This window comes from Bos taurus, chromosome 12 (genome assembly GCF_002263795.3).
Source record: "Bos taurus isolate L1 Dominette 01449 registration number 42190680 breed Hereford chromosome 12, ARS-UCD2.0, whole genome shotgun sequence".
In the NCBI taxonomy this organism is placed as follows: domain Eukaryota; kingdom Metazoa; phylum Chordata; class Mammalia; order Artiodactyla; family Bovidae; genus Bos; species Bos taurus.
The window spans coordinates 31933780-31958545 of record NC_037339.1 but is presented as its reverse complement, the minus strand read 5'-3'; the positions used below and the strand labels follow the sequence as shown (position 1 = coordinate 31958545).

The 24766-nt window shown below is 41.8% G+C and overlaps 1 protein-coding gene across 10 annotated transcripts in view; it reads left to right on the top strand.

Annotated features, from left to right (window-relative positions):
• The first annotated feature begins 513 nt into the window (after nt 1-513).
• Nucleotides 514-24766, top strand: part of PAN3 (poly(A) specific ribonuclease subunit PAN3) — a 123448-nt gene continuing 99195 nt past the window's right edge. For 9 of the 10 annotated variants that reach the window (XR_003037532.2, XR_003037531.2, XM_025000071.2 and 6 more), the window contains exons 1-4: nt 514-1413; nt 18007-18128; nt 18859-18925; nt 20775-20845. Coding sequence is in view for 8 of the 10 variants with exons in the window: in XM_025000071.2 (XP_024855839.1) it covers nt 960-1413; nt 18007-18128; nt 18859-18925; nt 20775-20845 (714 nt within the window). In the remaining 2 variants the exon portion in view is untranslated. The remainder of the gene's footprint in view (nt 1414-18006; nt 18129-18858; nt 18926-20774; nt 20846-24766) is intronic. The other variant, XM_025000073.2, reaches the window with a different exon arrangement.

Here is a 24766-nt window from a genome sequence, read left to right as displayed (position 1 = left end):
TCCTCTGCTTCCAGTTTTTTTTTTTTTTTTGATAAAAGGCCCAGGAGTTTTAGGCAATCATTTCTGTAGCTCTCCTCACCCTCAGCGGGAACAGAGGGATGGGGGGGGGGGTGGGGGGGGGAAGAGGAGGGTGGGGAAAAAGTGAAGGCGCGGAAGTGCGACGAACGGACGGAGCTCCTCTCCCAGCAGAGGCAGGGCTTGGGCTCCGGCGTCAGGTGCGCCCCCCCACCTAAGAAATGACCATCATATTCCGTAAATTTCGTCGTTTCAATTAAGAAATGACGCTCTGGCTTTACAAGTAAGAGGACAAACGAAAGCGGGAAGGCCTGTCGCCTCGTGAGAACGCTCCCCCAGCCAGCTCGGCGTCGGAGAAGCGCCGCAGCCGACCGCCCACCGCCCGCCCGTCCAACCGACGCCCGGCCAGGAGTCCCCCTCCCTCGCTGGCGCTCCCGCTACCCACAAGGCCCCGCGCCCCCGGCGCGCAGGCGCAGCGGCGACGGCCGTCTCAGGAAGAGGAAAAGGGAATAAACAACTCGGAGGAACCACAGCGCGAGAGAGCGAGTGGAGGCAGAATTTAAAAATAAACCGGCCCCTCCGTCCTCCCCGCCCGTTCGCTGCAGCCGCCGCCCCCTTCCCCTCCCCCTACTACCCGAGCCCGCGCCCTCGAAGTCCCTGTCAGAGGGCCCGCGCACCCACCCCGTCGTCCCGCGCGCGGCCCCTTTAAGAAAAGAGAAGGCGAGAGTGAGTGAGAGAGACTCCCGACTCTCCCCCTCCCCGCCCCTCCCTCCTGCCCCCTCCTCCCTCCCCTCTCCCCTCCCCTCCCCCCCTCCCCGGGCGGCTCCGGCTCCCGCAGCGGGACAGACCCGCCCGCCCGGGCTTTTCTCCGGCCCCCCGGCAGCGCCGTCCCTCCCTCCCCAGTCTATGGTGGCGGCGGCGGAAGACGAGGCTGCGGCGTTGCCATGAACAGTGGCGGCGGCCTCCCGCCCCCCTCGGCCGCCGCCTCCTCCGCGTCCTCCTCGCTGGCGGCGGCCGCGGCGGTAGTGGCGGTGGCCCCGCCGGGGGTCGGCGGCGTCCCCGGCGGGGCGGCGGCGGCGGCGGCGGCAGCGGCGGGGGTGAAGCTGAAGTACTGCCGCTACTACGCCAAGGATAAGACGTGCTTCTACGGGGAGGAGTGTCAGTTCCTGCATGAGGACCCGGCCGCCGGGGCCGCGCCGGGCCTCGGCCTCCATAGCAACAGCGTCCCCCTGGCTCTGGCGGGCGCGCCCGCGGCCGGCTTCCCGCCCGGAGCGGTCCCGGCTGGAGGAGCCGGGCCGCCCGCGGGGCCCAAGAAGCCGGACCTGGGGGGCCCCGGGCCCGGAGCCGGCGGAGGCGGAGGTGGCAACAGTGGCGTCCTCGACGGGCCGCGGCTGGCAAGTGAGTGTGGCCCGGGGGCGGGGGGCTTCGGGGCAGCGGGGGCAGGGGGCGCCGAAGCCTGGCCCGCGGGGTCCCCCTCTCCCTTCAGCTTTCGCCTCCCTAAGCGCTCCGAGAGGCCTACGCCCGGGGCCTGGGGCCTCCTTCCGTCTTCCTGCCTCCCCTCCCCACAGCTCTTGGCCCGCCCGGGCGGCGACGGCCGGCCGGCTCCCCGGGAACGGGGGGCGGTGGAGTTTTGGGGGGGCGGGGGTGTGGGTGGGGGCGGGGAGGACGGGGGATGGGCCGCGGCGTGCGGGAGATGGGGGTGTCGCTTCCGGGGGGTGTGGAAAGGGGCCGGGTTTGCCGGCACCTGTGAGTGTGTGTGCGCGCGCGCCCCGGGCCGAGCGGAGGGGTCCCCCGGTGGGTGTGTGCCGGTCGGGGCGGGCTCCGCGGCTTCCAGGAGTGGATTGGAAGAGCGGAAAAAGTTTTTTTTTCTTCTTTTTTCTTTTTTCTGTGTGTGTGTGTGCAAGGCTTCTGGGAGAGAGGTTTTCCAGGCAGGAAATGCTTTCTAAGGAATCGGGAGCGAACCGACAAACAGCCGTCTCTCGCGTGCTTGGTCTGAGTCGGGATTTCACCCAAACTTGCATTTCCGCAGTTTTCTTGAAAGCTGGCGGGAGTCTGCAGGGTGTCCGGAGGTGTCTTCTATTTCGCTTGTCTTCTACTACTTTGTATCCAGCGAACCCTCAGCTCGCAGCCTCGGAAACGTGCCACGCCATGAGCCGCTCACATTTGTGTGCGACTGAGCCCTCGAATTCGGCTCTCTTAGGGCAGCGGGCCTTTCTTCACTTGTCATCTGTTACCTTGTAACTTGTTCGTCGATAGTGAGTGGAGTTTGCAGTTCTAATAATAAGCCTAAAAGTGTAATCTGGTTTACAAAAGGTTGCCCTTGAGAAGTAGAGGTGTGTCGAGTTTTTCCTTGTTTGTTTCTGAGTGTATTGAGCATTTCTAAACCAAGTGGGAAAATCCTACTTCCTTGGGAATTCTAAAAAGTTACTAGATTTGAAACTCATTTGATAGGCTGCTTAACTTGGATGTCAGAACTTTTTTTTTAAACTGTAAATGGTCTTAAGTATTTGGCTTGATGCTTTAGCAGTTATTTGTTCTGGGAGGATTATTAAGTGTCTTTCTAGAGATGGGTGTATGTGTTAGTGTGTGTTTTAAAGATTGTTTCTTTTGCTCTGATGGGTCTGACTTAAGTGCGGATGTTATTTGGTGACGGTGAAATGCTAAGAAGAACTAATTTGTAACTTAAAATGTTTTGTCAGAATGGTTACTTTATTGGTGGAATTTTATCACGTTGGAGCAGCAACTTTGCATTTTCTAGGTAAGTTTGCTGGATGTATTGAGTTGTGGCTCAGATTAATTCGTTATGTTTGATGAGTAAGCAGAGAAACTGAACAGTGGTTTTATTACCTACAGAAAGAGGCATGTTAAAAAAATGGAGGTATTCAATTTAATATGTGGTATTTCTAGGATTTTGTAATACACAGATGTGATACATTTGGGACATGAAAGTTAGGACAGGCTGTAAACAAGTGAGGTTGGAGATGGAGGAGAAATACTAGCAATGACTCAAAGGTGTGGACCATTTCATATCTCAGGAACCAAACGTGTTTGGGAGGTAGGTTCTTGAGAGGACAGGCAGTCAGTGCTGTGAAGGCATTTTGAAGTCAACGTTTAGTCATTTAACAGTTACTTGATTAAGTAGCTGCATTATGTAGTTGGATTCTGTGGGACTTGTTTTAACTCAACTGGGTGAAGCCCGAGGCTCCTCTTGTCTGCTGTAGGCTTCTTGGTAACTCGCGGGTGGTCTAGGTTGTGACTCCTTTGGGTGAGATAAAATTGTCTCCTATCAGTGAGTGGCCAGTCAAGTTAGGTTGTTCAGGAATCAGGGAACAGGATTGTGTTGGTGATTTAATGCTTGCATTGAATTTTTTACACTTCATTATTTAATTTTTGATCTAGTTTCTACGTTTCACTGTATTATACTCTATTTTATGAGACACTTGATTTGGGAAATGTATGAGGCAATTAAAAGGGAGGACATTCTGAGAGGTGTTGTTATTAGGAGAAATTTAAATTTTGTTAGTTGTTGATCAGGTAGAGTCACTGATACAGTTTTTTTTTTTTTTTTTTACTTACTACTGATACAGTTTTATATTGTTTTTACTTTGTTTCCTTTGCTCTTCTTTAGGTGTAAGAATGTGGACTATTTCTTGAGCTGGGATGTCAGACATATCTGCTCTGATAAGCTGGGTCCACATGTAGAAATCCTTTGGGCTCCTTGGGTATCTTGGAGCTGTGCGTGTGTGTTTTAAAGTTTTTGTTGAAGTGTACACACCTACAGAACAGTATATAGACCATAAAATTTGGAATTTTCACAAGATGAAAACAGCTCATAACAGTACTCAGATCAGGAAATAGAACTCAATCAGGACCTGCAGAAGTTCTGTTCTTCCTACCTTTGCAGTCACTCCTTTCCCAGAGGTAACCACTGACTTCATGAACTACGTTGTCGATTCATTTTTCACTTTTTCATTCTTTTTTTTGAGCTCTATAAGAACATTGTGGGCCTCTTTTCTTTAAGCATATTTGTAAGATCAGTTATGTGGGAGCAACCTTTTAGTCTCATTCTTGCCTGGTGTTACACATCATATGAATGTACCTTATTTTATATTCTCATTTTGCTGTTAGTGGCCGATGGTACGTTTCCAATTTTTGTTTATTAAGAGCACTCTTTTAAACATTCTTGAACATGTTTTTTGGTTCAAGTCTATGAATTTATGTTAGGAGTGGAATTAAGTAGATGATTTCAGACAGTTTTCTGAAAAGATTGTATCACATTTACATTCAGTCTAGCAGAGTATGAGAGTTCAAGTTATTTCAAGTTGCTTCACGTTCTCCCCAGCACTTGATATTAGCCATCTTATAATTTTAGCCTTTTTGGTGCCTAAAATTTATGATATAATTTGATGTTTTTAATTTGCATGTGTTGGATTGTAACTGAATTAGTTGACAACATTTAAAAAATCAGGTTTAACAGTAAACTACAGATTTCTGACTTTCTTTGAAGGGCAGCTCTTTTCTATATTAGAATTAGGTGTGTTGGCTGGGCAAGACTCCATTTTTGCCTTACTACTGACTAGGTAACTTACAAGCCTGGCTCCTCTTGGCCTTTGAGTTTTTGACTCTTGCTTTCAGTACTTGAATTGTTTTGGTAGTGTTTCAGATTGTGTGAAAACTTGAAAGGTAAATGCAAGAGGAGATTTTATCCTTACTTTGCAAGCTTTGGAAAACTGAAGCAGAAAGGCTTTATTTTTAGTATGCTTGGTTGCAGTGGTGTTTCAGTCTCGTAAAGGAACTGTACTTTCCTTTGTTGCCTACTTTTTATCTGTACAGAAGTATTACACTTATAGCTCTTTGGTTGACCAGGCGGTATGGTAGTGAACGTATTCTGGCATTCAGGATTATTGGGAAAATAGCAGTTTGTTTATTATTCTTTTTTAAAGTGTTAGAGATTTCGTATTTCTTTTGGAATTCGAATCTTCTGAAGGTTCAGTGTGGTTTGATTTGGTGGTTTAATTGAGTTGCTGATTCTTGACCTTTTAATGATGTGATTCTAATATTCTCAGCCAGCTAGACTTTTCATCTTCAAGATGCTCAGTTTTTAGCAGCTCAGTATTTGTATTTTATATATGTTACTTTATTTGAAACCCAATAGATTTATTTTACCAAAACAGACTTATTTTCAGTTCTGCTAATTTAATTAGTAGTGAAGGCTCTGGAATAAGGCACATCTAAGATGGACCTGGCTCTCCTGTCTACTTTGTGATCTTGAGTTTTTAACTTTTAAGCCTCTATTTTTCTCATTTTTAAACATGGAGGTAATATTAGTACCTAGTTCAGAGTTGTGACAGGCTTGAATATAACCCTATCAGAGCATTATCTGGCACATAGTGAGGGGTCAGGGTTAGTTGCTGTTGTTAGTTGAATATTAGTAATAAGTCTACAGTTAGCCTGTATATTTCTTTACCTCCTAGTTTTTGAGAGTATATTTTCAAGACCAGTAAAATAGCTACAGATGATTGAACCGTGGCTGTCTGTCCAAAAGGCAAAAAGCAGGGAATACCTTGAAGTTCATATGCAAACTTTGGAGTGTATGGCAAGACTGTTTTTGTTTAAGCCAGAATTATACTTTTCACCCCACAAACCTGAATCAGCTCACAGAGGAGTGAGTACTGGGAATTTGCCATTAGGAGAGCTCGTATAGATTAACACATTTTTATTCGACTATACACAAAGTAGATAACAAGAGACTTTGTAATACCATTGATTTCACTCCTTTAATATGGTGCTTGCAAAGTGGCATGTTTTGATCAGGGTGATAGGAATACAACATTGAATGAAACAAAAGTCTGTCTTGTGGAGGTTACATTCTAGTGGGGAATACAGGTAAATGTATAAGATAAAATTAGATCTTGAGAAGTTTTACGAGGAAAGCTTAAAGCTTTATGAGGAGTACTCAGGGTTGTACTAATGTCTCAGTAAGATTCAGTTAGTGAGTAAACACTTCTTTCCATGAAAGTGCATTTGAAATGACTCTAAGAAGCTAAACGATGGCCAAAACATCTATTTTTGTCCTTTTATAGGATTTTTCTCTTTTTAAATTAACTTTCTATTTTGAGATAATTGTAGAGTCACACGCAGTTGTAAGAAATAACACAGAAAGCCTGCTGTCCCATCCCCATTTCCCTGGCGGCAGCACCTTGTGGAACTGCAGTGCAGGGTCACAGCCACGCTGATTGGAACAATCCACTTAACCTTTTCAAGATCTTCTGAGTCTTATTTGTGCGTGTGTGTACACATGTGTATAATTTAGTTCTGTGGAGTTTTATTGTGTGTATGTTTTTACACCTGCCAGCACAGTCAGGACATGGAGCAGCTCTGTCACCCTCAAGAGGCCTTTTTGTCACCTTCCTTCAAATCCCTGGCAACCACTAATTTGCCCTCCATTTCTATAATTTTGTCATTTTGGGAATGTGCTATAGGGAATTCCCTGGTTGCCCAGTGGTTAGGATTCCGTGCTTCCACTGCCACGTCTTTTTGTTGTTGTTTACTCTTCTGTAGGCATATCTGCTTTTGTGTACAAAGGTATGAATGTTTATGGTACCTAGAAGTATTTTAAAATTTTATTTATTTTAGGGTTGAATTTATTTAGTTTTTAATAAACTTTTTTGGTAAAAATTTTCACTGAAACAGCAGTGTATAAAGTTAAACTGATCTCATTGCCCAGGGTTAATCATTATTAATAGTTTTGTGTGTAACCTTAACTACTCCTAAGGGCCGTATCTCCACATGCACTCACATTGAGGGTTAAGGTTTCAGTATGAGAATTTAGGGGGAGACAGTTAAGTATATAGCATGGGCATACGTATATACACTCAAGTTTTGTAGCAGTATTTCTTACATTTGTTTTTCCATATTAACTTTATATTCTGTTTTTATAAAGTAGTTTATGATCTGAAGTTATACAAAGGAATGTGATAAAATTCTTGTTTTATGCCCTGTTGTCATTTGCGATCAGTGTGTGCTCAATTGCTCAGTCATGTCTGACTCTTCATGACTCATGGACTGTAGCCCGCCAGGGTCGTCTGTCCCTGGGATTTTCCAGGCAAGAATACTGGAGTGGATTGCCATTTCCTCCTCCGGGGGATCTTTTTGACTCTGGGATCGAATGCATGTCTCCTGTATTGTCAGGTGGATTCTTTACCATTGAGCCATGTGGGAAGCTTGTTGTCATATAGTTGTCAACAAATTCATACATACAGTATTTTCTTTTCCTTTCATTGTATAGGAATTACTGTTGGACTGGGGGGTCCTGAGAACTAGTTTTTTCTCTTTTTTTAGTACTCTGTCTTAAAGTAACTTTGATCTTAGGCTAGTAATTTAGTCCATGTGGGAATATATTTGTCTGTAGAATATGAGAATGGGGTATGGAGTACATGATGTTTAAAATTCCTTCAGGTATAAAATGTTTGTGTTTTTCTAAATGTTTATGTTCTAGGAAACAAATTATTTTATGATCAATTTTTAGAATTCATCCTCTTTCCTTCCCAATAGCTTTAAAAATCTTTGACCTCTCAGCAGCTTCAGCATAGGGAAGGACATGTTCTCTTATCTTGGCTGAGTTAATTGGCTTGTGGATAATGGCCCTCTTCTGGTAAAACTTCCTTTTTTGATGTCCTTTGGTATCTTTTTCTTTAAAAAATTAAAGATATTTGTATCGTTTTTCTAAAACCAGCTTTTAATTGTATTTTTAACATAAAAAACTGCAGCTTTTAAAATCTAGGAACAATATCTTGCTTTGGAAATTAAAAATGTGCTGCATGAGTGGGAAAGCCTGGTGGGCTTCAGCCCATTTGGTCATAAAGAGTCACAGGCACGCACACAGGTTAAAAGTTTAAATAGTGCAAGAGGATGCACAGTGAAAAATAGTCTCCCTTCTTCCTTAGCTCCCTGATCCCTCTCCAAAAGACAGTCACTCTTTTCAATTTATTATGTACCTTTTCAGAGATGTTCTTTGTAGATCACTCATGTTTGTATTTCCCTTAGTACATACTGCTCACACATGGAAGGCTAGTGCACTTTGAGTTTTTTCACCAAACTGCTTATCTTCTAGTTTATTTCATGTCTACACATAGGAATATACTTTACTCTTTATAGTGACTGTGTAATAATTCTCTTGTGTGATTGTACTGTCCTTTTCAGTGGCTATTTAGATTGTTTATGGTCTTTTACAAGTAATGGTACTAAGCTGTTACATTTTAATATACTATGTATCAGTTCAGTTCAGTCTCTCATTTGTGTCGGACTCTTTGCGACCCCATAAATTGCAGCATGCCAGGCCTCCCTGTCCATCACCAACTCCCGGAGTTCACTGAGACTCAAGTCCATTGAGTCAGTGATGCCATCCAGCCATCTCATCCTGTTGTCCCCTTCTCCTCCTGCTCCCAATCCCTCCCAGCATCAGAGTCTTTTCCAATGAGTCAACTCTTCGCATGAGGTGGCCAACTTATACATAAATTAACACAAAGTATAACATATGCATATTTAAGGAACGTATAGAGTCTTCGGTAAGCTTGTTCAAACTTGTTAAATTAAAAAAAATAAGTAGGCAAATGTAGTAGGATCTCACTTCCATGTGGAATCTTAAAAAAACAACAATAAAACAACCCAAACGCATAGATAACAATGAAGAAGTGATTGGTGGTTGTCAGAGGCAGGGGTCCCTGGGGGGTAGGGGAAGGTAGTCAAGAGAGACAAACTTCAGGTCTTTTATTCTGGAAAGTAGACATTAACCATTTCTGTTTTACAGAGGAGGAAACTAAGACTTAGGTTAAATAAACTTTCAAGGATGAGTAATTGGCAGCTGGCTGCAACAGAGCTCATGGGCAGCTGCGTTTGCTTAGTCTGTGCTCATTCCACGGTGCGGTAGGGCAAAGGATGGTGTGACTGTTTGCTGAGTGGCCGGAGGAGCCCCTGTTTACTGGGCCTGCATCCACTGTGCTGTCATCTGGTGTCTCTAGGTCGCACTGCCCCATCAGAAAAATGGAGGCAGTAATACTATTTGCATGGGGTTGTTTAATAGAACTTGGATGTGAAAATCTGTTGTATTGTTTATCAGCTATTTGAATACCTACTTTTAAGAAGGGCTTACTTGTATATGAATGTTTATGTAAATGTGCTAGTAGAGTAGGGAATGCCAGAAAAATATCAGGAATAGTTCCTAATCTCAGTTTACAAATAATTAAATGTTTTAGTGGTTGAAGACAGCAATGAAGGATCAAAGGATTTCTTTTTTTTGGTCACATGAGTGATATAAACAGTATCTTAAAAGGTGGAGTTTTTAAGAAAACAGTTTGGAATAATAGGGCAATGCATTCTAGAGATGAGGAAGGAGGAAAATAACATTTATGATTACTTTTGAAGTAGGGTGCTAGGCACTCTGCTTCACTTGAGGGCCTTTCACAGCCCTGTGAGTGAGATGTGATTGCTTTTCTTTCAGATGAAGAAATGAATTTTAGTGGGTTTTGCTTAAGGTCATTCAGCTAGTGAGTGTTAAAACTTGGATTAGAACACAGTGACTAACTTCAAGTATTTTGTTTTTTCCATTGTACCTGGGTCTTGAGGATTCTACGGCTTGAGCTGTGTGTGTGCTGGAATTGATGGTACTCCTTGTTGTGGACTGTGCGTGCCAAGTCACTTCAGTTGTCTCTGACTCTTTGCAGTCCTGTGGGCTGTAGCCCACCAGGCTTCTCTGTCCATGGGATTTCCCAGGCAAGAATACTGGAGTGGGTTGCCTTGCCCTCCTCCAGGGGATCTTCCCAACCCAGGGGTCAAACCCATGTCTCTTACATCTCCTACAGTGCAAGTGGATTCTTTACCACTAGTGCCACATGGGCAGCCCAGTTGCGAACTATCAGTTCAGTTCAGTCGCTCAGTCGTGTCCAACTCCTTGCGACCCCATGAATTGCAGCACGCCAGCCCTCCCTGTCCATCACCAACTCCCGGAGTTCATTCAGACTCACGTCCATTGAGTCCGTGATGCCATCCAGCCATCTCATCCTCCGTCGTCCCCTTCTCCTCCTGCCCCTGATCCCTCCCAGCATCAGAGTCTTTTCCAGTGAGTCAACTCTTCGCGTGAGGTGGCCAAAGTACTGGAGTTTCAGCTTTAGCATCATTCCTTCCAAAGAACACCCAGGACTGATCTCCTTCAGAATGGACTGGTTGGATCTCCTTGCAGTCCAAGGGACTCTCAAGAGTCTTCTCCAACACCACAGTTCAAAAGCATCAATTCTCCGGCGCTCAGCTTTCTTCACAGTCCAGCTCTCACATCCCTACGTGACCACTGGAAAAACCATAGCCTTGACTAGACAGACCTTTGTTGGCAAAGTAACAACCTTTGTTGTCTTTGCTTTTTAATATGCTGTCTAAGTTGGTCCTAACTATAGACCTTCAAAATATAATGAGTTTATTGGTTTGACTGGAGGAGAGAGTTCAGTAGTGTTAGTTATTGTAAGATCTTTTTATAGTAGAATGTATACTTTTGCATTATAATCTTTGATATTTTGGAAATATCTGTGTTGTTTCCCTGATGGATACACAGTTGTCTTAAATCCATTGATTGAATAATCCCAGTTTTCTCCATGGGTTTTAAAAAGGAGGTTGTCAAAATATAATTTACCTACTGTAAATTCACCCATTGTAAATGTACAATTCATTTTTTCTTAGTAGATTTATAGAGTTGCAGCCATCAGGAGTTTTACAAGAACTTTTAAGATACTTTTCATGTTTTTAAATATACTTTTCATTTTTTTCTGTAACGTTTCATTAAAGTTTGCCAGGTAGATGGTACGTGTCTCATTTTACAAGTCATGGTATAATCTCCACTTTATAAGCATTTTGCCCGAGACATTGTGGCTAGTAAGTGGCAGAACTGAAATTCAGACCCAGAACTTTTAGGAAATACTATAATGATAGGTTGAGAACGGAATGTTGAGGGCTTTTTAATGTTGACTAAGAAGTTTGGATTTCATCCCTTGGGATAAGGATTGCCAGCACCTGTCTGTGATGTCCTTGTTGGCAGAGGAGAACCACTCAGTATTTTCAGCTGGACTCTTTTTTTGTCTTTAAAACTTGTTCTATGGAAAGCCAGACTTGTTCTGTGGGCTCCAAAATCACTGCAGATGGTGACTGCAACTATGAAATTCAAAGACACTTGCTCCTTGTAAGGAAAGTTATGACCAACCTAGATAGCATATTAAAAAGCAGAGACATTACTCTTCCAACAAAGGTCCGTCTAGTCAAGGCTGTGGTTTTTCCAATAGTCATGTATGAACATGAGATTTGAACTATTAAGAAAGCTGACCACCAAAGAATTGATGCTTTTGAACTGTGTTGTTGGAGAAGACTCTTGAGAGTCTCTTGGACTGCAAGGAGATCCGACCAGTCCATCCTAAAGGAAATCGGTCCTGAATATTCATTGGAAGGACTGATGTTGAAGCTGAAACTCCAGTACTTTGGCCACCTGATGCGAAGAGCTGACTCATTAGAAAAGACCCTGATGCTGGGAAAGATTGAGGGTGGGAGGAGAAGGAGACGACAGAGGATGAGATAGTTGGATGGCATCACCAACTCAATGGACACGCGTTTGAGTAAACTCCGGAAGTTGGTGATGGACAGGGAGGCCTGGCGTGCTGCAGTCCATGGGGTCGCAAAGAGTCGGACATGACTGAACGACTGAACTGACTGACTGACTGATGTTGGTCATAGCTTTTTTTCCAAGGACCAAGTGTCTTTTAATTTCATGGCTGCAGTCACCATCTGCAGTGATTTTTGGAGCCCCCCAAAATAGTCTCTCACTGTTTCCACTGTTGCCCCATCTATTTCCCATGAAGTGATGGGACTACATGCCATGATCTTAGTTTTCTGAATGTTGAGCATTAGCCAACTTTTCCACTCTCTCACTTTCATCAAGAGGCTTTTGAGTTCCTCTTCACTTTCTGCCACAAGGGTGGTGTTAATCTGCATATCTGAGGTTACTGATATTTCTCCCAGCAATCTTGATTCCAGTTTGTGAGTCATCCAGTCTGGCATTTCACATGATGTACTCTGCATATAAATTAAATAAGCAGGGTGACAGTACACAGCCTTGACGTACTCCTGTTGTTCCATGTCCAGTTCTAACTGTTGCTTCTTTACCTTCTACAGATTTCTCAGGAGGCAGGTCAGGTGTTCATATTCCCATCTTTTTAAGAATTGTCCACAGCCTGGCCCTCTCACAGAACAAAGGATTGAGTTGCATACCAAAGGAGAGCTACATACCGGCCCCTCCCCGCCCAGAGGCAGAGAGGCAGGCTTGCAACATCTAGAGCCAGAAGGCAAGGGGCTGCTACCATTTCAGCCCCAGAGACAGCATCTTCCACCAACAGTGAGCAGGCTTCCAGCTGCTAACCATGTCCTCCTGAGATCCTGGGTGGATAACATCTGCCAGACCGGTTGCAGGTTGAGAGTAGCTCTCCAGAGGAGACACGCAGCACACCCAGGAAACTGAGTAGTCTGGACCCGGGAGGTGATTAAGATGCACAGCCCACCTGGGACAGTGCGCTCGGCAAGCACCTGGTTGCCTGAGCTGCTCAGACCTGGGAACGGCACAAAACGCACGCCCAACTTACAGACACTGAGCCAGAAACATGTCTGAGTGTCTCCTGTGGAGGTGTGGGTGAGCAGTGGCCTGCCGCAGGAGCTCTGGGTGTAGCAAACCTGGGTATGGCATAAGCCCTTTGCAGGTCGCCATTATCCCCACCATAGAACCACCAGAACTTACACAGGACTGAGGAAACAGACTCTTGGAGGCCACAGACAAAAACCCTGTGTGCACCAGGACGCAGGAGAAAGGAGCAGTGACCCCCCAAGGGACTGACCCAGACTTGCCCGTGAGTGTCCATGAGTCTCTGGTGGAGACCTGGGTCAGCAGTGGCTTGCTGCAGGTTTGGGGGCATGAGGGCAGCAGTGTATGCAGGGACCTTTTGAAGGAGGTCGCCATTATCTTCATTGCCTCCACCATAGTTTGGCCCCAGGTCAAGCAACAGGGAGGGAACACAGCCCTGCCCATTAACAGAAAATTGGATTAAGGATTTATTGAACATGTCCCCACCCATCAGAACAAGACCCAGTTTCCCCCTCAGTCAGTCTCTCCCTTCAGGAAGCTTCCATAATCCTCTTAGCCTTCTCCATCAGAGGGCAGACAGAATGACAACCTCAATCACAGAAAAGTAACCAATTTGATCACATGACCGCATTGAGCTTGTGTAGCTCAATGAAACTATGAACCATACTGTGTAGGGCCTCCCAAGACAGAAAGGTCATGGTGGAGAGTTCTGACAAAACGTCCACTGGAGAAGGGAATGGCAAACCACTTCAGTATTCTTGCCTTGAGAACCCCGTGAACAGTATGGAAAGGCAAAAAGGTATGACACTGAAAGATGAACTCCCCAGGTCAGTAAAGCATCTGCCTACAATGCTGGAGACCCAGGTTCAGTCCCTGGGTTGGGAAGATTTCCTGGAGAAGGAAATGGCAACCCACTCCAGTATTCTTGCCTGGAAAATCCCACGGATGGAGGAGCCTTGTAGGCTACAGTCCGTGAGGTTGCAAAGAGTCGGACACGACCGAGTGACTTCAGTGAGTGAGTGATGCTACTGGAGAAGAATGCAGAAATAGCTCCAGAAAGAATGAAGGGATAGAGCCAAAGCAAAAACAACAGCCAATTGTGGATGTGACGGGTGGTGGAAGTAAATTCCTATGTTGTATAGAGCAATATTGCATAGGAACCTGGAATGTTAGGTCCATGAATCAAGGCAAATTGGGAGTGGTCACACAGGAGGTGGCAAGTGGGAATGTTGACATTTTAGGAATCAGTGAACTAAAATGGACTGGAATGGGTGAATTTAACTCAGATTATATCTACCACTATGGGCAAGAATCACTTAGAAGAAATGGAGTAGCCATCATAGTCAATAAGAGTTCAAAATGCAGTACTTGGATGCAGTCTCAAAAAGAACAGGATGATCTCTGTTCGTTTCCAAGGCAAACCATTCAGTAGCACAGTAATCCAACTCTGTGCCCCGACCAGTAACGCTGAAAAAGCTGAAGTTGAATGGTTCTATGAAGACCTACAAGACCTTCTAGAACTAACACCCCCAAAAGATGTCCTCTTCCTTATAGGGGACTGGAATGCAAAAGTAGGAAGTCAAGAGATACCTGGATTAACAGGCAAATTTGGCGTTGGAGTACAAAATGAAGCAGGGCAAAGGCTAACAGAGTTTTGCCAAGAGAACACACTGGTCATAGTAAACAGCCTCTTCCAACAACACAAGAAAAGACTCTACACACGGACATCACCAGATGGTCAATACTGAAATCAGATCGAGTATTCTTTGCAGCCAAAGATGGAGAAGCTCTATACAGTCAGCAAAAACAAGACCAGGAGCTGACTGCGGCTCAGATCATGAATTCCTTTTTGCCAAATTTGGACTTCATTGAAGAAAGTAGGGAAAACCACTAGACCATTCAGGTATGACTTAAATCAAATCTCTTATGATTATATAGTGGAAGTGAGAAATAGATTCAAGGGGCTAGATCTGATAATCTGAAGAACTGTGGATGGAGGTTCGTGACATTGTACAGGAGACAGTGATCAAGACCATCTCCAAGAAAAATAAATGCAAAAAGGCAAAATGGTTGTCTGATGAGGCCTTAGAAGTAGCTGAGAAAAGAAGAGCTGAGAAAAGAAGCTAAAGGCAAAGGAGAAAAGGAAAGATATACCCATTTGAATGCAGAGTTCCAAAGAATAGCAAGAAGAGATAAGAAAGCGTTCCTCAGTGATCAATGCAAAGAAATAGAGGAAAACAATAGAGTGGGAAAGACTAGAGATCTCTTCAAGAAAATTAGAGATACCAAGGGAACATTTCCTGTAAATGTGGGCTCAATAACCGACAGAAAATGGTATGGACCTAAAAGAAGAAGAATATATTAAGAAGAGGTGGCAAGAATACACAGAAGAACGATACAAAAAAGATCTTCATGACCCAGATAACCACGATGGTGTGATCACTCACCTAGAGCCATCATGGAATGCAAAGACAAGTGGGCCTTAGGAAGCATCACTATGAACAAAGCTAGTGGAGGTGATGGAGTTCCAGTTGAGCTATTTCAAATCCTAAAAGATGATGCTGTGAAAGTGCTGCACTCAATATGCCAGCAAATTTGGAAAACTCAGCAGTGGCCACAGGACTGGAAAAGATCTGTTTTCATTCCAATCTCAAAGAAAGGCAATGCCAAAGAATGTTCAAACTACTGCACGATTGCACTCATCTCATATGCTAGCAAAGAAATGCTCAAAATTCTCCAAGCCAGGCTTCAATGGTACGTAAACTGTGAGCTTCCAGATGTTCAAACTGATTTTAGAAAAGGCAGAGGAACCAGAGATCAAATTGCCAACATCCGCTGGATCATTGAAAAAGCAAGAGAGTTCCAGAAAAACATTTGCTTTATTTTTTTACCCCTTAATTGCAGCACGGCAGTCCTCCCTGTCCATCACCAACTCCTGGAGTTCACTCAAACTCATGTCCATCGAGTCGGTGATCCCATCCAGCCATCTTATCCTCCGTCGTCCCCTTTTCCTCCTGCCCCTGATCCCTCCCAGCATCAGAGTCTTTTCCAATGAGTCAGCTCTTTGCGTGAGGTGGCCAAAGTACTGGAGTTTCAGCTTTAGCATCATTCCTTCCAAAGAACACCCAGGACTGATCTCCTTTAGAATGGACTGGTTGGATCTCCTTGCAGTCTAAGGGACTCTCAAGAGTCTTCTCCAACACCACAGTTCAAAAACATCAATTCTCCGGCACTCAGCTTTCTTCACAGTCCAACTCTCACATCCCTACGTGACCACTGGAAAAACCATAGCCTTGACTAGACAGACCTTTGTTGGCAAAGTAATGTCTCTGCTTTTGAATATGCTATCTAGGTTGGTCATAACTTTCCTTCCAAGGAGTAAGTGTCTTTTAATTTCATGGCTGCAGTCACCATCTGCAGTGATTTTGGAGCCCCCCAAAATAAAATCTGACACTGTTTCCACTGTTTCCCCATCTATTTCCCATGAAGTAATGTAACCAGATGCCATGATCTTCGTCTTCTGAATGTTGAGCTTTAAGCCAACTTTTCCACTCTCCTCTTTCACTTTTATCAAGGGGCTTTTTAGTTCCTCTTCACTAAAAAGTAAGCTAAGAGAAGATAAAACACTATTAAGAGAATCATAAAGAAGAGCAAATACATTTTCAGTTCTGTACTGTACTGATGGACATAGGAAGTTTGCATTGTATGTTTACAAGATGAGTCATTTTCTGTCTGTACCTTTATCACTGCTGTCTTAATAGGATACAAAATCTGTAGGTATCATCTGTTTTGCTAACCCTGGACATCAAAATGAAAAGATAATGTGCAAAAGGAATTCATAGTTATTTACAGGTGTGAAGTGGCAGCAATGGGATTGCTTTCCAGTGGCTTAGTGTCAGGGATATGATTGCTTCATAGTAGCCTAGCCTGTGCACTAATTAATGAGTTGTTGTAAAGTTTGTGCAGCATTTCAGATTTTGTATAGTCATGTTCACTGTAGTGTTAGAAATGTTACATTTAAAGAAAAACATCAGATGATAGTTTGATGTGTCACCTATAATAACTTCTCCAATTAGGAGAGAGGCATACTGTATGGTACTGTAATTCTTTGAAAGTAAAGTTATAAAAGTGAGAAAACAAAACATTGTTAATTTTATATTAAGTATCACTTACTTTATGTAAGGATAGACTACTATCTATATCTGCATATAATCTATGCATTCATGACATGCCTTATTTTCATTTTCTTTTGTATCTTTAGTCTGTGTGGTTCACCTGCAGATTTTCTAAATTGTCATAAATCTCCAAACATTTTTACAATATATTTATCGAAAAAAAGTCTGTGTATTCTCTGATGGCTCAGTTGGTAAAGAATCCGCCTTCAATGCAGGAGACCCCGGTTTGATTCCTGGATGGGGAAGATCCTCTGGAGAAGGGATAAGCATTCCAGTATTCTTGGACTTCCCTTGTGGCTCAGCTGGTAAAGAATCCGCCTGTAATGCAGGAGACTTGAGTTTGGTCCCTGGGTTGGGAATATCCCCTGGAGAAGGCAACAGCTATCTACTCCAGTATTCTGGCCTAGAGAATTGCATGTACTGTATAGTCCATGGGGTCGCAAAGAGTTGGATGCAACTGAGCGACTTTCACTTTCATAATTGGGCCCAGGCAGTTCAAACCTGTGTGGTTCAGTGGTCAACTGTACTTACCAAGAAATAGGATCTAAAGTGTATTGTTCATCACTTTGTTGATATGTGATGGCTTATTTTAGTAGTTACAGTGATTCCATATTATTCCACCTTAGAATTGACAGGCAGCTTGTCTGTTGTCTTCAGCTCTGTCCCATTGAAACCACTGTTGAGTTGGTTTCCTGAATAAGTTAATGTGAAACTGCTGGTCTGTTCCATAAGATATGTTATGAGAAACAGTCTGGGAAACTTGTCCTGTTGAGTATATGAAGATTCACAGAAGAAATTGCAGTAGTTTCCATTCTCCTGTTCTTGCAAGTTAAAGAAAGAAAACTTGATGAGAAAAGTAGGAATAAATGCAAGTGTGGTTTGTTTTCTTCATGTGCTTAGTGGCTCTCAGGTAGCAATATAAAAATAACTGTCTCTGTGGAAAAAGTTATTCAACTTGAGCATTGTTTAACAAGTTTTTAGAGTTGAGCCAGTTTTGTTTGATTCAAGTTATGAACAAGTAAATAAAAACAAGTGTGACAGAGATTTGAGACTTTATTGTAAGTTCCCAAAACTTATTTGGGAACAGAGAAACTACATCAACCTTTTATGCTTTTAAATAATTTAAATACTTGAATTTTCCTTTTCTTTCAGTTCCTGGAATGGATGGAGGTGCTTTAACTGATACGAGTCTCACAGATTCCTATTTCAGCACCAGCTTTATTGGAGTCAATGGATTTGGAAGCCCTGTGGAGACGAAGTATCCTGTGATGCAGGTATTGTTGGTGTGAATTCTCATGGCCCTGGACACTGAGGTGTGTTTTGGGGATGGAGACCTCTAGAGTCTTCCTTTGTCCTCACGTTTGGTGAGTGGGAGGTGGACTTTTAGGAGGTGATGAGGTCAGAGAGGATACAGATAAGCCACCTCCTGTAAGTTGGAAGTCAGGTGAGCTTTCAAGGATGGAGTTGAAGTGTGTAGAGGATGGTTAGAAACAGGCTAGTTTCCCTCCTGTGTGTGTTGTGATTATGGGATGAAGTCCTTTCAGGATTGTGAGACCATAGAGGCTGTGGAGTGTGTTAAGGAAGGGTGGGACATGGTCAGAGAACGGAGACAAGCCTAATTTCATAGCCTCTATCAGGTGTATGAAGGATAATACGTATTGAGAGATAGTAGTTATCGACTCTGTCATTCACATCCCCCAGATGGATACTTACGAAGAAGGAAACTGAGTAGTTATGTGTCTTGCTCAGGCTAGTAAGTTATGGAAGTGCAGTTCAAAATGGTTCTGTGACTTTGGTTTTAAATACCTGGCTAATGAGTAAAATAAGTTTCTGCCTACGTGATTGTAATCCATGCAGCAGCATTATAGGAAGGTGAGAGTGTCACTGACGTGAACAATGGGTTGGAGGGGTAGACGCAAAGAGGGTCAGTCTAAACCTAATCGGTTGACTATTCTTAATTCTGCATTCTTCAGTGATATTATGTATATATATTTTAATTTTCAGAGAATGACCAATAGTAGCAGCTCCCCAAGCCTTCTAAATGACAGTGCCAAGCCATACGCAGGCCACGGTAAGACTCCATCCCTTTTTCTCTCATAGGTATGTGTATTTCTGACTCTAAAAACAATATGTCCACAGTAGAGATTTTGAAAATTATAGATATAAGGAATAAAGTAGAAATGATCTATTATCTTCACACTAAGAGGTAACAAAATTTGGAGATAAACGCACATAAAATAGACTTAAGTATATACATAATAATACTTAAGATCACATTAAATATACTTTTAAATTATAGCTGTGAATGTTTCTCAATCATTGTAAATTGAATCCTATTGTTTATTCTCATAATTTACTTTGCTTCTGTTTTTTTTAAAGATTACACTCCAATATTGGACTATGTGTATGAATCTGTGTTCATATTTTGAGTTATTTCTTTTGGAAACACTGTTATACATGAAATTACTGTTTTAAGATTATGGATGTTTTTAAGACTTTTGATACGGGATTTCCTTTTTGTATCCTAATTCAAAAATAAACGTTTCTTCTTTATCTTTCTATATCCTATTTTAAAAATAAATTCAGGAATGTTTTTTTAAAAAGTATGTTACAATTGAGTATTGGTGCAAGCAGTTATTTATAATAATGAGAAGAAGAATTTGCATGTTGATTGTTTCTTGAGATAGATATTTTATGTATGTGTATCAAGCCTCTCACTACTTGGAAATTTCAGCTTTCTTTCACTGTAGGAAAAAGTAGCAATATTTTAATATTGAATTATTAGAAACTGATGTGTAGCATTGTAGTATTTTTGGTGTTTCCATAGAGTTTATATGCTGACTTGGTCCTTTATACTATCAAAGGTAGCATAAAAGACGAATAATACCTATTTTTAAAGAGTTTAAATGTATAATTACATAAAAATCTAGTGTCTTAGTATTTTATTAACTTCTTTCTCTTTGCATTATTAATTATATTAAATTAGTGTTAATTCTAATGAAGGACTAAACCATGAAAATCCAGACACAAGAAGCTGGAGAAATATAGCAGCAGTTTTATGTATTGCATTATAAAGAGATTTAAGTCTCCTTTAAATGAGAAAATTTACTGTATTTTTTAAGGATTTCACAGATAGTTTAATGAGAAACATAAAGAATAACTAAAGCTCAGAAATGAATATAAAAATGTTTGGGTGCATATCATAAATTCCTTTTCAGAAACTCATTTTGATTTGTTAAGTGAGAAACAATTTAGAGATACACTTTTGTTTATAACTTCCGGCCACAGAGTAATGGAACTTTGAACCTTTAAAGTCTTTGAATTTCGTGTTAGTATTTTGAAACATTTAATAGCCCCATCTTTAAAAACTTAATTTGCCTTATCCTTTTAGTATGACTGTCAAAAATGTGGTGATATACTTAACTTTATGGAATACTCTGCAGGGTAGATGGTTTTTAAGGCCTTGATTGTTAAAGTCCAAGCCCTATCTCTCAGTTATGTTTGACTGTTTGACTACCTTCCCCTCCCCCCTCCCCCCTCCCCCTTTTGTATTTCTTATGACGTGGTCTCAGGAACACAGACTACAGGTAGACTTCCTTAATAAACACATTTCTAATAACATGGTTAAGATTATTTTTTTTTTTCTATTTTATTTTTCTTTTGGTTCTGAGCAAATAGTTACATCCTTATCTGTATAGTTGCTGAATAAATGTGCACTGAATATTGGCTGAATGAAGTATCCTCCAGTTTGTGTTTCCTTCCCTCAGAAAATATTTGAACATCTTCTGTGTGTGAGCATTGAGTTTGATATTGTGGAATATGATTGTTATTATTATTTATAAGCATTTGGGTTAAATGTCTATTAGATTTGTAGGTGTCCTGAGTTGCCTGTGTGGAAACTTATGTAACTTACCTTCCAGATCCTCTAACTTCACCTGCTTCATCCTTGTTTAATGACTTTGGTGCCCTCAACATCTCTCAGAGAAGAAAGGTAGGTGCAATGGACACTTATATGAAACTAAATGGAACATAGGGGTGACACGGGGGTGTTGCCGACATAGTGGTCAGTGTTCTCTTAAGTAGGGGAGGACTGGAATGTTCTTCTTGCCTTTTGTTAACCTTTTCCCTTGTTGTATATCTCTTAAAGTAGAATTTTGTTTGCTCTCTGTGTATGATATAGAGACTTTCTATGTGAAGGAATGAAATTCTTCTACTTATTTTTGCTCATTTAAAAAACTCTTAATGCATTCTCTTTGTAAGATAAACATTTAATGTTGTAGTTGCTGTTCTGTGACCCATTGTAGACATGTTAATCATCTTTTTTTATTTTCTGACTGCTTTGTCTAAATTTCAAAGATTTCTCCCCTAATCTAAATTTCTCATTAAAAGGCACACTTAATCTTTAGCTTTTCATAACTGGCCCAACTGTTTAAAAACAGTTTAAAATCTCTTCATATTAGAAATTTAATTTTATTTGAAATTGAGGTTGAATAGATTTTGAAGTACCTCTATTAGTTTATTATAGTTTGGTGCCTTTGAGTCTTAATGAGAATCATTATGTTAATAGTAATAATAATCTAGAGGAGGTGGTACTTTTGGTTAGGAATAGCAGCTAAATATTCAGGAGATTGTAAATTTTGGTGGAAATTACTATGAAATTACAACTAATTCAGTTTCCTAAGTAATGGGAGAAAGATTAAAAAGAAAAGAATGTTAATTTTAGAAAACTGGTATAAGCTTAAGGTGCTTTTTAGGAAGTATCTGTTCAAAAGGTAGAATTAAATGAATTTCAAGAAGACTAGATAAATTCAATGAATTTCAAGAAAATGTTCTCTAGACCAAAAAAATATGGGGTCAGGTATAAATTACATCAGTATCCTCATGTACCTATTATTATCTCCATTTTGAAACAGATGAGAATAAGTATGTAATTACAACATGCTTTTAAGAAACATTGAACACAAGCAGACTCATTGGTGATGGTGAGAAGTGACAGTAGATAAAGCCTGTCACTGTAGCAGGAGATAGGAACGGGCTAGGTAGCCGGTACAACCTAGACGTCAAGTTACCTGGAGCTTCTTAGTGTTGGGAAAATTAAAAAGCCCCTAAGTAGTTTTAAGGGTCCCCCCAGTGGCCTTTTTACGTTTTTAAAAATAATAATCAGTTAACTGTGGTGAGTAGCATTTCCGATGAATGAATAAAAAGTAAAAGTAGAATGGCAAATAAATCCTTAAGTGTTCCTAATATGAGGGTTTGGTGGACTGCATCTTAAAGTTAAAATACATGATTTAGAGCTGCTGACATTAATTTTTGAGAAAAGCAGTAAAAATCCCTGGAGATTGAAAAAAAGGAGGTTATAATACCCATTCTCCTAAAATTTATTTTAGTAAAGGGAAATAATGGAAGGAAATGTTACTAGAGAGGTGAAATCTGTATGTGGAGAGATATTAAAATGTATCCAGATGGAAGCAGATTAGTCTAGTGAAGGGAGCATTGGTTGTAATTTTTGAGATCCTGAATCTCTAGCTTTGTGACCTTGGGCCAGCTTCCTACGCTGTAATATTCACATCTGTGAAATGATGAGCATGGCCTGAATAATTGCTGTGGTGTCTTCCATGTCTAAAGTTCAATGACTGGGTGAACTGAAAGGACCTACGTGTCAACATCTACTTAGAAACTCAGGATTCATATGTTATACCTTTGAAGGACCATATTTTATTGCCATTTATATTTGAAATAATATGTAGAGACATAGAGGTTTGTTTAGTTTTTTTCCCCAGTAGTGGACTATATACTTAGCAGTCTATGGGTACACGTTGCATATGTTTTTAAATCGTTAATAGTTGAGAAGGCTTAAAATTCCTTTGTATTAGAAAAACTGTTGGTATGAGACTGTTGCATGCTGTGAAGTAAACACACATGGAGACTGACTGTTCTTTTGTTGTAATTTATAATGTCTGTTTAATGACGTAGTTTAGGGGAAGTAACTCATATTTTTGTAAATATTTAACCATAATTGCAGGTGATCTAAGCAGGCTATCATGATTACTGAGTGACATTTTATTTCATAATGAGATTGGAAAACAGGTGTTTGGGCCATACTTACTACTATTTCATAGTTAGATAAATACTTTTCTGAAAATCTCAGTTGGGCCAATCCCTGGGCTGCAAATGCTAATTTTTGCCTCTGGAATATGTGAATTCTTTGGATCAGGTCAGTCAGGTATTTTTATTGTGAGCAGTCTTACTGTGGGCTATATATGGAACATATAAGAAGAATCAACTGATGTTTTTTTCTGCTTTCCTCAAATCTAATTCAAGAGGCAGTGCATGAATCTACTAGAAAAAATTTACAAAGCAATGTATTAATCATTACAAATTTAAATGTGAGGTGATTGCTACATAGCAGAGATTTCTCTAGATCCAGAAGAGTTTGTGGAGAAAAGATGTTTGAGTTGTGGTTTTTGAAGATGAGGAATATGGAGAAGCAAAGATGCTAAGCAGAAGGTATCGTTTTATTGCAAGTAGAGAGTTGGTATCTTCAGGAAATTTAAAAATTTCTCTTCTATCACAGGTGAACTAAGAGACTATGGCTGAGGGCCTTGTCTCTGTAAGGACTTGTTGAAGTAAAATGTGTGCTGTGAAAAAACAGTACAGAAATTCATAGCTGGGTAAATACCTTTGTTTGGGTGGTTTATTGTTGTTAGATACATGAAGAAGAGCTGTATGCTAAGAATATATGCCTTAGGGCACTGCTGCTCATGGTGTGTCAAGTGACCGCAGCTAGGAAGATAAGTTAAAACATTGAAAGTAAATGTTTAGAAACTTCTGTAACAGTTTGATAATACCACAACATCCAAATATGTCATCATTTTCTAGTAGTTTACGTGTATTTTATGAATAATGTAAAGGACCATGATGCATAGGAAATTTTAGTTATTTTTTGTGTGTGTGTGTTCCAATAAAACTTTATTATGGACACTGAAATTTGAATTGCATATAGTTTTCATGTCACAAACGGTCCTTCTTTTGATATTTTTAACAGTATTAAAAAAAAAACAAAACACCAAAATCACTCTTAGGTCACAGGCAGAAACAGGATTTGGCTTGTGGGTTGAAGTGTGCAGTCCCCTATGCCAATCTTTGGAAGTGCTGAGTGCAGCAGCCAGCACACGGTTCTTGAGCTGATAGTAGGCACCTACTGTGTGCTTAATGCACGTCAGCTTCTATCATCATGGAAGGTGTGGATATGGCAGGAGGCAGCTGTCCACGTGGCTGACTTGCTGCTGAGGGGCAGGCCGTCAGTGGGGGAAGGTGGTCTGCTTTGGAGAAAAAGCAGCTGAGATGGGTTATCAGGAAGTCATGCCTTGGGCTACCACCGGACAGGAGTGGCCAACAGAGTCCTTTAACTGGCCCTTCTCTGCTAAGGGCCCAGAGTATTGGCTTAGCTGCCCAGAATGTGTCCCCCTCCCTGCCCCAGCTCAGAGTGAGGGCCTCCTGTCACACCCCTAGGTGCCCCCACAGAGCCCCCTTCCCCTCTAACACTCCAAGGACCCTGTGCCAGCTCCCTCCTGAGGGCTCAGAGCAGACCTTGCCCCCATGTCAGCGATTGTTGCTGCTGCTAAGTCACGTCAGTCGTGTTTGACTCTCTGCGACCCCATAGACGGCAGCCCACCAGGCTCCCCCGTCCCTGGGATTCTCCAGGCAAGAATACTGGAGTGGGTTGCCATTTCCTTCTCCAATGCATGAAAGTGAAAAGTGAAAGTGAAATTGCTCAGTCCTGTCTGACTCTTTGCGACCCCATGGACTGCAACCTACCAGGCTCCTCCGTCCATGGGATTTTCCAGGCAAGAGTACTGGAGTGGGTTGCCATTGCCTTCTCCGAGGAAATTTTAAAAACATGATCCTTCAC